Source organism: Pelophylax lessonae, assembly GCF_965119305.1.
Source record: "Pelophylax lessonae genome assembly, chromosome: 11".
In the NCBI taxonomy this organism is placed as follows: domain Eukaryota; kingdom Metazoa; phylum Chordata; class Amphibia; order Anura; family Ranidae; genus Pelophylax; species Pelophylax lessonae.
Window position 1 is genome coordinate 57,345,772 of NC_138778.1, and position 15,027 is coordinate 57,360,798.

Here is a 15,027-nt window from a genome sequence, read left to right on the forward strand (position 1 = left end):
AGATGGAAAGATGGGGAGGAGCATCAGGGCCATCTTACAGAATGGGCATGCTGGGCAGTTGCCCGGGGGCCCCACTTGCCGGGGGGGGGGGGCCCAGCCCCAGTCAAGCATTATTCCCGATTCCAGTGTGCATTCCGCCGCCAAACTTAGCAGGTGGCAAGCGCCTGTTGGCCCTGCGCTGCTGTCAGGCCACTTGGCCCGTGGAGGGGGAGCCCACAACTGCAGGAATGCCTGTCTGCCTACACGGGAACCAGCACACACAGGACAGTCAAGTCTGACTCCCGTCCATGTGTGTGTTCACCGGAACCAGCCGCCCAACTTGGAAGCTGTCATTAGCCTGGCACTGCTGTACCAATAAATATTGCCTTATCGATGATTTGCATTTTTATTCTCGTGGGTGATTGTGTAGGCGGGGTCACAGTACCCTGCATTGCCCGGGGGCCTATAATGCTCTTAAGATGCCACTGAGGAGCATAGAAGAAAAGACTGAAGGAAGGGGTGGTACAGTAACAGTCGGAGTGGGGAGCCATTGGATGAATGTCCCGCCCTCCCTCCCTGACATAGGGTAAGCAGTTGGAGGGGTAGGTAAGGACATGGCTGTTGGGACCCCTTGGATGGGGTTAAAAATCTGTTGGTGTGATATAAGTGGGGAACCATCGTTGGTATGGCGTTCTCTGGTTGGTTGTGGTGCAATGAGAGGGACCAGGTAGTTTTAGACCTATAAGGTCTGTGGGACAAGTGGTAATGTCCCCGAGTCGGTGTTCTTCGGCTGGGGACATCTAGCTTTGCTTTATGTTACTGTTATTTTATTGTTATTTATTATTTATGTTGTTTAATAAAAGGACGGAAGGCCATTTAACTTCACCTTGTGTCTTAATGGGGTAAAAGAGGGGGTGGAGATTATAAGGGGTTATGTGGTAGTCATATGGATGGGGTTATGTCATAGTCATATGGATACCTCTGAGCTACCCTAGTCAAGGAAATTGAACAAGAAAATTGTACTGGAGCAGCCAGAATCTGGAGCAGTTTTGCATGTCAAACCATCAGCTTCTGCCTTTCATTTTCAAGTTATAACTAAACAAACTGAAGTTCGAAGCTGATTGGTTGCCATGCACAGCTGCTCCAGTTCTATTACATTTCCCCCCTTTGCGTCTGTGTAGGAGTTTCCTGTAACAAAGACTGGCCAGTGGGGCTCTTTTTCCTTGTGCAGGGTGACTGATCTTTTACTTGCCTCCTCTTGTACTTTTCTGCATGCAGTCTATAGTAGGAGGACCCACGGGGCCCCTGCCAAAGTTCTGCTCTCTAGGCTATGTGCAGCAAAGAAGTCACCGACAAGTCGCCGTGGGTCGCCTGCCATAGATTAGCACAGGAGCCGTTCTAATAGGAGCGACACAAGTCGCTCCGACTTAGAAAAAGGGTCCTGTACTACTTTGGGGCAACCTGGAGCGACCTGCATTGACTTCAATGATATGAAGTCCGTGCATGTCGCTCCGAGGTCGCGGTGCGCGCTGTGCACCGCAACTTCACAAGTCGCCCCGGCAAGTCGGGTCGCCTGTATGTGAACCGGCTCTTACAAGGTAATGTTTGGATTTGTAAAAATATGTAATAGACACAAAGTAGATTTATAGCCTTTGTGACTGCGGTGATTGAGGAATTTATGTAAATTAAAGTTTTTGTGCCTAGGGTTCAACTTTAAATTTTTCTACCAAATAAAAAGTGATGCAGCTGTCAAAACTTTCCGGGAACTAATAATGAAAATGGAAAAAAAAAAAAACTTTCTGGAGGTACGAGTTATGCATTTGAAAGTCCCCAGGGAAATCCAATCTATATTTAAAATATACAATTCTATAACTATCTAAATAATAAGAAGCTATTTTTCCTCTCACTTCCTTGTGTCTTTGGTACAGGAAGGGAAGTCTCTAGATATGGGTAAAGACCAAAAAAAAAAAAAAAAAAGACCTCATTCACATTGGTGTACTACAATGACCATACACGTGATGGCTGTGTTTACCCGCACAGCAATGCACAGGTGTTCCTTGCGTCTCTGTGTAGACAGTCTAATTCACATCAATTGGGATGCATCAAATGTTTGGACATGAATTTTACACGTGTGCGTGCATGGTCCCAAAAGGCAGACAGTGCTCAGGTTCACGTACCAGCATGAAAGTCAAATTGGAAGCAGCGGCTGTGTCAATTTACATGAATGGGACTGCCTACATGGGGATTCACGGAACACCTGTGCATCCCCATGCAGGTAAACATGGCCTTCATACAGGTATACACTGTAGTACACAGATGTGAATGAGGCCTAACCCTGTCCATAAAAACCCAACATTTTTGGGCTATAGATACCCTTTAGGACTCAATTTGACATGCAAAGAAATTTGAGTGTCCATTAACGCACCTTATTCGTTAAGATGTGTTAACCACTTAAGCCCCGGAGGATTTGGCTGCTCAAAGACCAGGCCCTATTTTGCGATTCGGCACTGCGTGACTTTAACAGACAATTACGCCGTCGTGCCACGCTGTACCCAAACAAAATTGATGTCCTTTTTTTCCCCACAAACAGAGCTTTCTTTTGATGGTATTTGATCACCTATGCGATTTTTATTTTTTGCACTATAAACAAAAAAAGAGCGACAATTTTGAAAAAATAACAATATTTTTCAAATTTTTTTTATATGAATTTCTCAAAAAAAAAAAAGTAAAAATCAAATTTTTTTTAACATTTTAGGCCAATTTGATTTCTGCTACATATGTTTGGTAAAAAAAAACGTATTTTGATTGGTTTGCGCAAAAGTTATTGCGTTTACTAACTACGGGAAAGATTTATGTCATTTTTTTTTTTTTTTTTTACTAGTAATGGCGGCGATCTGCGATTTTTTTTTTTTTGCGGGAGTGCGACATTGCGGCGGACAGATCTGACCCCTGACTGACATTTTTGACACTTTTGGGAGTACCAGTGACATTGCTACAGTAATCAGTGCTATAAATATGCACTGTTACTGTCAAAATGACACTGGCAGGGAAGGGGTTAACTTTATTGGTCATCAAGGGGTTAAGTGTGTCCCTAGGGGCGTGATTCTAACTGTGGGGGGGCGTGGCTTGTGATGTAACCACAGAGACATACGATCCTACATAGCAGGATTGCATAGCCTCTGTCCTTACATCAGTGAGAATGACAGGCGGCTGTGTGGGAGAAAGACAGACGTTCTCCCTCTACAGCGGGAGATCGCGAGTGGCCGGTGGACATCGGAGCCGCCTGTCACTCATGCTAGCACCCCAGGGAACGAGCGGGGGCTGTAGCGCGCCTCCGACGGCGCCCGCTTGCCCCCCACAGGCAGCGGAGCGTGTGACGTACCCCTACGTCATTTTGCCCAGCAGCGGCTGCCTGCCGCAGTATATTTGCGGTGGGCGGTCGTTATGTGGTTAATGGCTCATCATTGACGTGTTTGTGTCATGTGAAGATCCCCACTCTGTGTTGGTTTTCTGTTGTATGGATTTTTGCTTTTATCATCTCGGCTACTAACGCTTTGTAAATGCATTTCAAACGAACTGTGAATGCCATAGGGGCATTTGTGGCTTGTTTGCAGTGCATTTACATTGACATCAATGGAAGCATTTGGGGAGCAGTAAAGCCTGGCAAACAACACGTCAAATCAATTTTGACATGATGTAATTCAGCGCTAAAGCGACCATGTGAGCGACATTGAGTGCTGCAATGCACAAAGTTTTGACAATCTTTTGTGGAGCTTCAAAAATGCTCCACAAAAGATCAAAGTGTTACTAAACCCAGGAGACTGCATTCACTATATCTGTTCTCCCTCAGTACACAGAACATGTAAATGCAATAGTTTTAGTAAATATAAACTGCTAAATACCTTTTTTCATCAGCAGTACAGTATATGGCAGTCATGTGCCTTTTATCAGTGTCTGATTAAAGCTTGTAGAAGGAGTTTTCATTCTCCTCTGATTGTCCTATGAGGCTGCAGGACCCCTGTCTGGACAGTTGATTGGCCCTGTGCTGATCACATACACCCTCTCAAGATAAAAAAATATTGAGCATGTGCAGCTTGCTCCCAAGGCTCTGTTCTATCAGGAGATGGTTTGGGGACTGTAGAAGAATGAGAGGATCATTTTTACACAATGCAGAGAATTAACCCCTTGGGTATCACAGTGAGTATAACAAGCATGCTTTACTGCACATACAGACTGATTTGTGGGTTTAGTAACACTTTAAAGTGTGTTAGAGTGGTGAAGACTGTAGTTCCCCTGCAAACCTCCACTCCAATTCCCACCAATGGGGAAGAACTGTCCCACTGCTGTAATCATGTAGGGAATGGTATAAACAGTCATCCCAGTCTACAAGGAGGAGGAGTGAGAGTGTAGACATTGGTGAGATCATTTTTAAAAAAAAGTTACTGAGCTGCAAATTAGCTGCATAAATAGTTCATGAGCTAGCTGTTAATGATTCCAGCAGCTCTTCATTTCAAAACAGTATGGCTTTTTAATTATTTTAAGGTATTACTTAAATAATAAACCAGTGTACCCTCAGGTAAAAGGTAAATTTCACTTTTTATTTTAACAAAACATGATATAATGATGATCATTATTACACATCTGCTTTAGTTATATTATTAAAATATGCCTTAAAATTTTATTCTATAGCCAGCTATGGTTTTCTAAAGCATTTTTTTTTTGGCATTTGCATTTACAGGGCATTGCTATCGGAAACGGACTGACTAGTTATAGAATGAACTATGACTCTATGATGTACTTTGCATATTATCATGGTCTGATTGGCACAGAGTAGGTGAAACATTTCTTACAATCTTTATCTTGTTCACATGCATTGTCATGATTTCTCACTAGGCCAAATAGGTTGCGACCTAGGGCATCATGGCCGTCAGGGGTAGCACATAACTGCCTTGCACATTTAAATTTATGCTGGATGCTGCTACTTATATGATTAAAGTATAACTCCACATTTACATAGTTAGTTAGGCAGGTTGAAAAAAGACATACGGTAAGTCCATCTAGCTCAACCAATAAAAAAAAAAAAAATATATATATATACACAACCATACAATCCCATATACACAATCCTATACCCACAGTTAAACCAGAGGAAGACGAAAAGCCCCAGCAAAGCATTAACCAATTTGCTACAGCAGGGGAAAAAATCCTTCCTGATGGCCTGAGAGGCCATCGGATATTCCCTGGATCTACGTTACCTATAAATATTAGTACACAGTTACAGTATCTCACAAAAGTGAGTGCACCCCTCACATTTTTGTAGATATTTTATTATATTATACCTTTTCATGTGACAACACTGAAGAAATAAAACTTTGCTACAATGTAAATTAGTGAGTGTACAGCTTGTATAACAGTGTAAATTTGCTGTCCCCTCAAAATAACTCAACACACAGCCATTAATGTCTAAACCACTGGCAACAAAAATGAGTACGACCCTAAATAAAATGTCCTAATTGGGCCAAAAGTGTCAATAATTTGTGTGGCCACCATTATTTTCCAGCACTGCCATAACCCTCATGGGCATCTAGTTCATCAGAGCTTCACAGGTTGCCACTGGAGTCCTCTTCCACTGGCCTGCAGACATGCTTAGCCAGTCCATCACCTTTACACTCAGCTTCTTTAGCAAGGCATCTTAGAGGTGTGTTTGGGGTCGTTCTCATGTTGGAATACTGCCCTGTGGCCCAGAGGGGATCAAGCTCTGCTTCAGTATGTCACAGTACACATTGGCATTCATGGTTCCCTCAATGAACTATAGCTCCCCAGTTGCCGGCAGCACTCATGCAGCCCCAGACCATGACACTCCCATCTCCATGATTGACTGTAGGCAAGACACACTTGTCTTTGTACTCCTCATCTGGTTGCCACCACACATGCTTGACACCATCTGAACCAAATAAGTTTTACTTGGTCTCATCAGACCACAGGACATGGTTCCAGAAACCATGTCCTTAGTCTGCTTGTCTTCAGCAAACTGTTTGCGGGCTTTCTTGTGCATCATCTTTAGAAGAGGCTTCCTTCTGGGACGACAGCCATGCAGACCACTTTGATGCAGTGTGCACCCTGCGGAGTATGGTCTGAGCACTGACAGGCTGACCCCCCACCCCTTCCACCTCTGCAGCAATGCTGGCAGCACATCTATTTCCCATAGACAACCTCTGGATATGATGTTGAGCATGTGGACTCAACTTCTTTGGTCGACCATGGCGAGGCCTGTTCTGATTGGAACCTGTCCTGTTAAATCCCTGTATGTTCTTGGCCATCGAGCTGCAGCTCAGTTTCCAGGTCATGGCAATCTTCTTATAGCCTAGGCTATCTTTATGTAGAGCAACAATTCTTATTTTCAGATCCTTAGAGAGTTCTATGCCATGAGGTGCCATGTTGAGCTTCCAGTGGCCAGTATGAGAGAGTGAGAGCGATAACACCAAATTTAACACACCTGCTCCCCATTCACACCTGAGACCTTGTTACACTAACGAGTCAGATGACACAAGGGAGAGAAAATGGCTAATTGGGCCCAATTTGGACATATTTTTTACTTAGGGGTGTACTCACTTTTGTTGCCAGCAGTTTAGACATTAATGGCTGTGTGTTGAGTTATTTTGAGGGGACAGCAAATTGACACTGTTATACAAGCTGTACAAAAAAGTGAGGGGTGTACTCGCTTTTGTGAGATATTGTATATTATGTACACTTAGGAAAGAATACAGGCCTTTTTTTAAAGCAATCTAGTGAGCTGGCCAGAACCACCTCTGAAGGGAATCTATTCCACATTTTCAAAGCTCTCATGGTGAAGAAACTTTTCCGTATTTGGAGACAAAATCTCTTTTCCTCTAGACGTAAAGAGTGCCCCCTTGTCCTCTGTGATGACCTTAAAGTGAATAACTCAACACCAATTTCACTACTTGGACCCCTTATGTATTTATACATATTGATCATATCCCCCCCTAATCTCCTCTTCTCATGAAAGAATAAATCCAGTCCCTTTAAGCTTTCCTCATAGCTGAGCTCCTCCATACCTCTTATCAGTTTGGTTGCCCTTCTCTGCACCTTTTCCAGTTCCCCGATATACTTTTTGAGAACTGGTGCCCAAAACGGAACTGCATATTCCAGATGAGGTCTTACTAATGATTTGTACAGGGGAAAATTATAGCTCTTTCTCTCTGGAGTCCAAAGCTCTCCTAACACAAGAAAGGACTTTGCTTGCTTTGGAAACCGCAGCGTGGCATTGCACGCTATTATTAAACTTATGATCCACCATGGATTCCACCTGTTGTACTCTCGCTAGTATGTATGATGCATGCATATTCTTAGCCCCCAAGTGCAAAATTTTACATTTATCAACAATAAACCTAATTTAGTGGAGTTTCAGTTAGTGGGCTCCAATGCCCTCCTTTATCACCGCTGATGAGTCTCCAATGTGCAGCCTGCTCAGGACTGTACTGCCTCTTCATTAAAAGCTTCACCACAGACTTCCAGTTTCGGCACCGCATGGAGAGGAGCTAGGAGACTTCAGCTCCCACCTCGCTCCTAAACCTGCTACCAAGCCTGCTAGCTCCTGAGGTAACCCCTCTCACTACTTCCCTCCACCCTGGGGAACTACCATGAATCTCTTTGTGGAGCGATCCACGGTCCAAAAGTGGCCCCCGCTCCCCCCCCCCTGCTCACAGGGGACACAGCACACACTGCAGCAAACATGGCGCCTGCTTCTTCTCCTGAACTGTCAGCTACACAGGCGCTCGCACTATCTCAGGCTACACCCACGCTCCCACAGATGGACCCTGCCTCCCCTGCCAGTATTGCTCAAGCAGTAGTGACCCTCCTCACTCCCATGGTCACTGAGGCTGGGGATCAAGCGGTCCTTAAAGGGCTAGAACACCTGCATAAAGAGATGCAGTTCCAGTCCAGAGAATTGATCAAGCAGTGGAGCAGATCTCCTTCATGGACGATGACGCTGCCGCAACATCTGCTGCCATAGCCAGGCTCTCCTCCATACAAAAGGAACTCCAGGAAAAAGTAGATGACCTAGAAAACCGGTCAAGGCGCAATAATCTATCATTTGGCTCCCTGAGTCATATTCCTCCTCCACCCCTAATCTGTTCTGGGAAACGGTGAAAGCTTTTCTGAGAGGGTGAATCATCTCATATACTGCTCAATTCAAGAAACAAAGCCTACAATACCTGAAGCCCAGTGACTCTCTGCACATGGCACACCGTACCACAGCCAATACGCTGGCTTGGTAAACAGCTAAACGTGCCTTTGACCACTGGTCCACGCAGCAAGAGCTAACCAAGCAGTCATACTCCAACCTCTATTTTAATAGATACGGCAATAAGGCTGGAATGCTCTTGGCAAAGCTATGTTCAGGGTACCACCAGCCGACCCATATTGGAGCTCTGCGTGCCCCCAACAGAGATATTGTTAGTATGACCTCTGAGATCAGCACCCTCCTCACTAATTACTATACGTCCCTCTACCCAGATGACAAAATTGACCTGGAAGCTGCAAATAAATTACTTGCGGGAATCAACTGCCTACCCTGTCTCCTGACCAGCTAGAGACACTGAATGCCCCCATTTCCCTTGAGGACATTCGCTCTACTATCAAATCCCTCTCCACCGGAATAGCCCCTGGTCCAGATGGCTTTTCTGCAATTTTACAAATTGACTTCTGGGTTCATCCCTGATACCTTATGTCATGTCTATAAGGCAATGTGGGCTGAGGGCTCGTACCTACCCTCTGGCTCTCAAGCATCAAACTCATTGCCAAAAAAAGGAAAGCTACCCTTCTCTCTGGTTCTTACAGACCCATCTTTCTAATCAATGTCGATGAAAAAATTCTCTCCAAAATCATTGCGTCCCGTTTTGCACATCTCCTTCCATTAATCCTCAATCAAGCCCAATCTGGTTTTGTCTCGGGGAGCTTGGCCACCCTCAACACCCATAAATTCCTCTTAGCCCTTGAATTTGCCGGGGTGCACCCTGACCATGACACAGCCATCATCTCGCTGGATGCCGAGAAGGCCTTTGATAACATCAGTTTCTCATGGCTGTTCATGATCATGAGAGTGTTCGGCATGTCTGGCCCCATATTGCAATTTATTAAAAAGATGTATGCTGCCCCAACTGTCCCTCTCATAACCCCTAATTTCATGTCCCCAGACATCCCACTCACTAAAGGTATGCGTCAAGGATTCCCTCTTTCCCCTCTCCTCTTCAACATAGCTATAGAACCACTCTCCAGAATTCTCAATTCTTCGTCAGGGGTCAGTGGTGTCACAGTAGGCAACCAAGTTTTTCTCTCGGCTCTATTTGGCGACGACATTCTTTTGTTCTCAACTAACCCCTCTTCGGATATTTTGCTCCATCGAGATCTGTTTGCGACCTTCTGGGCTTGCTCGGGACTCTGCATTCATTTTGATAAGAGCGAAATTCTGGCTCTCAACCCACAGCTGGCTCAAGCTTGGATTGACGCATCCCCATTGTGGAGAAGCATCATATTACCAATTTGGGCATATGTATCCTCAGGGAACCCTCCTCTTTATATGGTGTGAACTACCCCCTCAGTGATAGCCAAGATTGTACAGGAGCTGGAAGCATGGGCAGACCTGCCTCTTTCAGTATTTGGGAGACATCATCTCTTTAAAATGGTCTTGTTTGCCACACTACTCTACCCATTACAGACTCTTCCTCTACTACTAAAATACATTGACGTCCTAAAAATTCATACTGCACTGCTCGCGCTTATTTGGTGCGGTAGAAAACTTCGAATTGGGCTTCAAAAACTCTGTCTCCCAAAGAGTGAAAGTGGAACAGGCCTACCCAATATTAGGTTTTATAATATTTCCTGCCTATTCAGACAAGGTATTGATTGGCTATCTAAAAACTCTTGCTACTCTAACTATATGCTGGAGGGCGCCCTTGTGTCCCCACTCAATCTCCAGACAATCCTTCATTCTAGGCTACACACCCTTCCCCAGCCTCTAAGATCTAACCTCTTAATTAGAGACACGGTCATTACCTGGAGAGAGGTACAGAAACTCTTGGGCCTACCCTACACCATCTATCGGCCACAAGGCCTTCGCTCTATGGTCTTCCTCTGGCTTAACAACTGTATCTAATGTTTTTGATCCAGCTCAAGGAATTTTAAGATCCTTTCCTGATCTGATTCCTCCCACCGTCACAGGCGCTTCACTACTACCAGCTAATAAGCTACCTCAGATCCTGCTTTGGCCCAATGCTCATTCATTGATATCCTGATTGATCTTTTCCAACCTCATTATCCACCAGTCTTCTAAATATAGCATTACCCCCTTCAATCCCTGGATTTCGATCCTTGACAACCAGGAAGTTTCGGAAAAGTTTCTTGCAGGCTATCAAAAAGTTTGCTCTCTGGTGATCTGCGAGACATGGCGAGAAACCCAATTCAAAACTGCCAATAGGGCATATTTCCCATTCTGCCACAAAAACGCGGACCCCTCTCCCTCCACGTGTCCCTGGTGCACTACCGCCGACCATCTCTTCTTCACAGATTATGTAACTGTCAAGCAATCTCCAACTTCTGGGACCAGGTTCTGAAATACATTGATAGGATCCAGCGAATACCTCTTCCTAAGGACCCTCTACTATGCCTTTTCAGCTGCGACTCGCTAGCCTCCTTGTCAGTGTCCACTCTCTCTCTCAATGGGTCCATATTGGTTTTTTGACAGCTCATAGGGTAATAATGCAAGCGTTGATCCACCCTTCCCCACCTCAAATTGCCTCGGTAAAACAAGCACTTCAAAACGTATTTGTACATGGAGAAACTGAACACTATCACCTAACACTCCAAATCCCTAAAACGTTTCATTGCCAGATGGCGCCACTTCATGTAGCACTCCTTCTCTCCAGAAGAGATCTCTTTCCACATGACTCCTTTCCGCTATACAGACTGGTACCTACATGCAGACCTTACCAATATATAAGGCAAACTCAGGATCCAAAATACGCCAAACTCCTATATCCACAGTACCCCCTGGATATTCCAATCGTTTTTATGTATTGTGATACATTCATTTCTTTATATCTTTGTTAATCTTTCTTACCCTCTCCGGCAAAAATTTATATCAGCTTCTGCTACTTAGGCTGTTTCCCGGGTAGAATCCTTGGTTAGTTATGTACGTTAGACCAGATACTATGGTATTAGCTGCTATACGAATGCTTACAGGCTCTGAGCCATGTTGTCATGTTATGCTGCTCATCTCTCATTGCTCTGCTCTGTAAAGACTATTTCTTTATCCTGTTGTCCTTGCTGGCATACTGCTCATGTTCTGAGCATTTCTTACTTTTATACGAAAACCTAATAAACATATTAAAAAAAAAAAAAGCTTTACCAACAAGCCTTGTTTCTCCAGTGCAAATGAGAGGGTACAGGGGTGTGACGAGTGCATTGTGGCTCAGAGAGTGTAAATCCACTAAATGTGGAGTTATACTTTAAAGTTTTGAGCCAAAGTATTATTCAATGTCCTTCTACTGACAGAGGAACAGGATTTATATTGCACCCCATCCCCACCTTATATATGACTCTTTGTTATTGCTCTAGATTGTGGTCAGATCTGCAGTCTGCCTGCTGTAAGAAAAAAACATGTAACTTTATGGATAGGAAGAATAAGCAGTGTATGCAAACCGTAAGTATTACAGTCATGTTATGAACCCTTAAACAAGGGATAATATCCTATACCAGTAAGTATATATGACACTTATTATTTCATCTGTATCAAAGTGATATGATATTTTATTTGTTGTCTGAAAGGATATGCATTGCATAGTCACTTTGATTTAAAGTAAATGCAAAATCTATCTGACTTTTTTCATCCTTTGTTAAATCTAATTTCTGCTGATCCTATGCATCTTCTTTTCAAATACCTCCTGTCTGCATACACTGCAGCTATGACTGCATGCTATTTCCCTGGGTGGGGTTTCTGATGGTGAGAACAATGGGGCATGCCTGCCTAATGTGCGCAGACACAGAAGCTTTTAGTGTCTATTGGGAATGCATGTGACAGCTAAGATCAACAGTTGGGAGACATAGAAAGAGTGCTGTCATCCTAAAACAGGAAGTGTCCCGAAAAAGGAACTTCATCGTAGGATCACTAAGTATTATTTTCTTTATCGTACATCACAGGACACAGAGCAGGTAATAATGACAATCTGGGTTATATGTTACCTTTAGGTGAATGGACACCGCCAACCAATAGACGGGAAGTTCCTCCCATATAACCCCTCCCATATAGGAAGAACCTCAGTTTTTTCACCAGTGTCTTGAAGGTGGTTATCATGGCTTTTAAAGCTCTTCAATCCTAAGAATAATGTCCCAGCTTAGGGGTGTTCTGATCGGATCCATTAGAATGACTAAGCGCTAAAAGGATGGTACCCAAGCCTCGGCTAAGAAGACCCAAGGTTTTGCCTGTAATGTGACCCATTTGGGCGCTGAAACATGACCCTGATAAATGGAACCCTGGTTATTTATTATCCCAAGGTGTTTGGGTGCTCTACAGGTCCAAGGGTGTGGATCCCATTAAAATTTTCCCTCTCTTTTTAAAAAAAAAAAAAAAAAGAGAGATCTGTTGTTCTGGTCTTTCTCCCAGTAGCCACTGGGGGAAGTGTACTGTTAATGCCCTGTGTACTTCTCAGGAGTATTGGACTGCAGTGTCTCTTCCAGCCATTAGAGGGTGCATGTTCACTCAGTATGGCCTACTCCTGTATAGACAGGAAGTAGGAGGACAGCCATTTTTGGCGGACCATGTGGGCTGAAGGATCAGCAAGGCATCTGAGTCATAACTTCAGCATATGGCTACATTTCTATGGGAGAGCTAGGTGACCAGTCAAGGCATAAAGGTATATTTTGCATACTTACTGCTTAATCCGGGGGGCTTGTACAACTGTCTGTCGATACACCCCTGTACGGGTATCAGTGCACTTTAAGGAGTTATGACTCCTGAATAGCATGCATTTGGTCTGCAGGAACTTATTTTTAGGCTGTTTTAAAGCAGCATTAAGGCTGTATTCGAGCCTATATGCTTGGTGTATCATGAAAAATCAGTTGGGGCCAAGTGCAGTTGGGATGGTGCAGCATAGTAAACATGTTACATGCCTGCCTAATTGCTAAAAAAAAAAAATGCCTGCATACTTTCATAAAACACATGCTTACTTGCTTGCATAAAACACATGCCTGCTTGCTTGCATGGGCACATGCCTGCATAAACTCATGCTTACTTACATGCTTGCATAAATTCATATTGCATAAATGCTTGGACACGTGTTTGCAAAAGCGCAAGGTTGCATAAACGCATGGTTGCATAGACGCATGTTGCATAAACGCTAATTGCATGGATGCATGTTTGCACTGGTACACATGTTTGCGGGAACACCTGTTTACATTTACATTAACACATATTTGCATAAAACAAATGCTTACATGCTTCCATAAATGCATGCTTCCATGTCATAAAAGCATATATGCTTAATTGCCTTGAACTGCATGCATATATGCATAATTGCCTTGATCCTTAGGGATCCAGCAGATAAAAAATTGTAATCCTTACTTAAAGCTTACTTTGCCGTTGCTGGCTCTGCTGTTCAACCAGCTATAGCGGCTATAGGTGTTTGCTAATACTTAAAGCGGAGTTCCGGCCTATTTTGCAACTTTAGTGATTCCTGGAGTGCTCGCTATGCTGATCAACAATTGGGCATTTTCAATTTTTTTGGGGGGTCCCTTACCTTATTTTCAGGGCATTTTTTATTGTACTTCCTCCTTCTCCCCCCTCTGTGGCCGCGGCCACCGACATCACTTCTGCCTTTGCATTGCATCCTGGGAGCTGTTTGTCATCACTCCTAGGAGGCTGGAATCAGGAAGAACTCCCAGAACACTCCCTGGAATCAGGAAGAAGGACACAGCAGATTACATGCGGCTTCAGATGCCCACATCCAAGATGGCCACGCCCAGACAGCGTTTTTAAAAACAAGATTTTGACTTAAGCCCGTACACACGTTCCGATTGTCGGCCGTAAATATTCGTCCGACGACCGTTCGGCCGATTGTAGGCTTGTTAGTATGATGCTTCCGACAGCCGACAGCGCATTTTCGGCCGAAGAGAACCTGTCATGCAGGCATTAAAATTTTTGTTGGCCAACACCAGAACGGCCGATTGTTCGCCAGTCAGTACAGATTTCGGCCGACAGACAGCAGATTTGCAAGACTGGGCATGCTCAGAAAAGAAAAAAGACAAGGAAAGTTAACCATCACATGACATCACTTCTGCAGTCGGCTGTTGTTGGCCGACAAAATTCGTGTGCAGTCTTTTGCAGTTTTCAACAGACACGACAGCCCTGGACAAAAGACGGCCGATCGTTTGGTCGACGATCGGTACGTGTGTACAGGGCTTAAAATCCAATACCGTACACCTTGTAAGTATGAGAATATCGGTTCTGTAAAGGGCGATGGATTAGTATTATTGGGGTATTTTGAGTCAAAAAAGGTATTTGAGGCCAGAACTCCGCTTTAAAGGATCGCTTTAAAAGGGTGACTAGAAGTCTGCCTATTCAGGGGGAATCTTCTGAAGATTTGGCGGAGCTTCCTCTCGCCTTGTGTTTTGCGGTAGATGCCCTTAAGGATTCTATCCAACAGTTTTCATGAGTTGTTCCTTTCTCTATTCATATAATACTATGGCTTAAAGCGGAGTTCCACCCAAAAGTGGAACTTCCGCTTTAGGGAGTCCTGACCCCCTGACATGCCACATTTGGCATGTCATTTTTTGGGGGGGGGAGCGGGTACCTAGTTATGACAGGTACCCGCTCCCACTTCGGCTCGGAGCGCCGCGGCGCCCTGAGCGGAAGTTCTCCTCTCCCCCTCCCTCCCTGCAATCTTCTGGGACACGTCAGAGGTCCCAGAAGATTGCCGGCCAATCACGGCGCGCAGCGCGACTCACGCATGCGCAGTGGGTACCCGGCTGTGA

The 15,027-nt window shown here is 44.5% G+C and overlaps 1 protein-coding gene across 2 annotated transcripts in view; it reads left to right on the forward strand.

Moving 5' to 3' along the window:
• LOC309567623 (lysosomal protective protein-like) overlaps positions 1-15,027 on the forward strand; it is a gene marked incomplete at its 5' end in the record, with an annotated part of 82,423 nt that overhangs the window by 11,107 nt on the left and 56,289 nt on the right. For both annotated transcript variants that reach the window (XM_082273037.1, XM_082273038.1), the window contains 2 exons: positions 4,718-4,809; positions 11,617-11,701. In XM_082273037.1, coding sequence (XP_082129163.1) covers positions 4,718-4,809; positions 11,617-11,701 — 177 coding nt within the window. The remainder of the gene's footprint in view (positions 1-4,717; positions 4,810-11,616; positions 11,702-15,027) is intronic.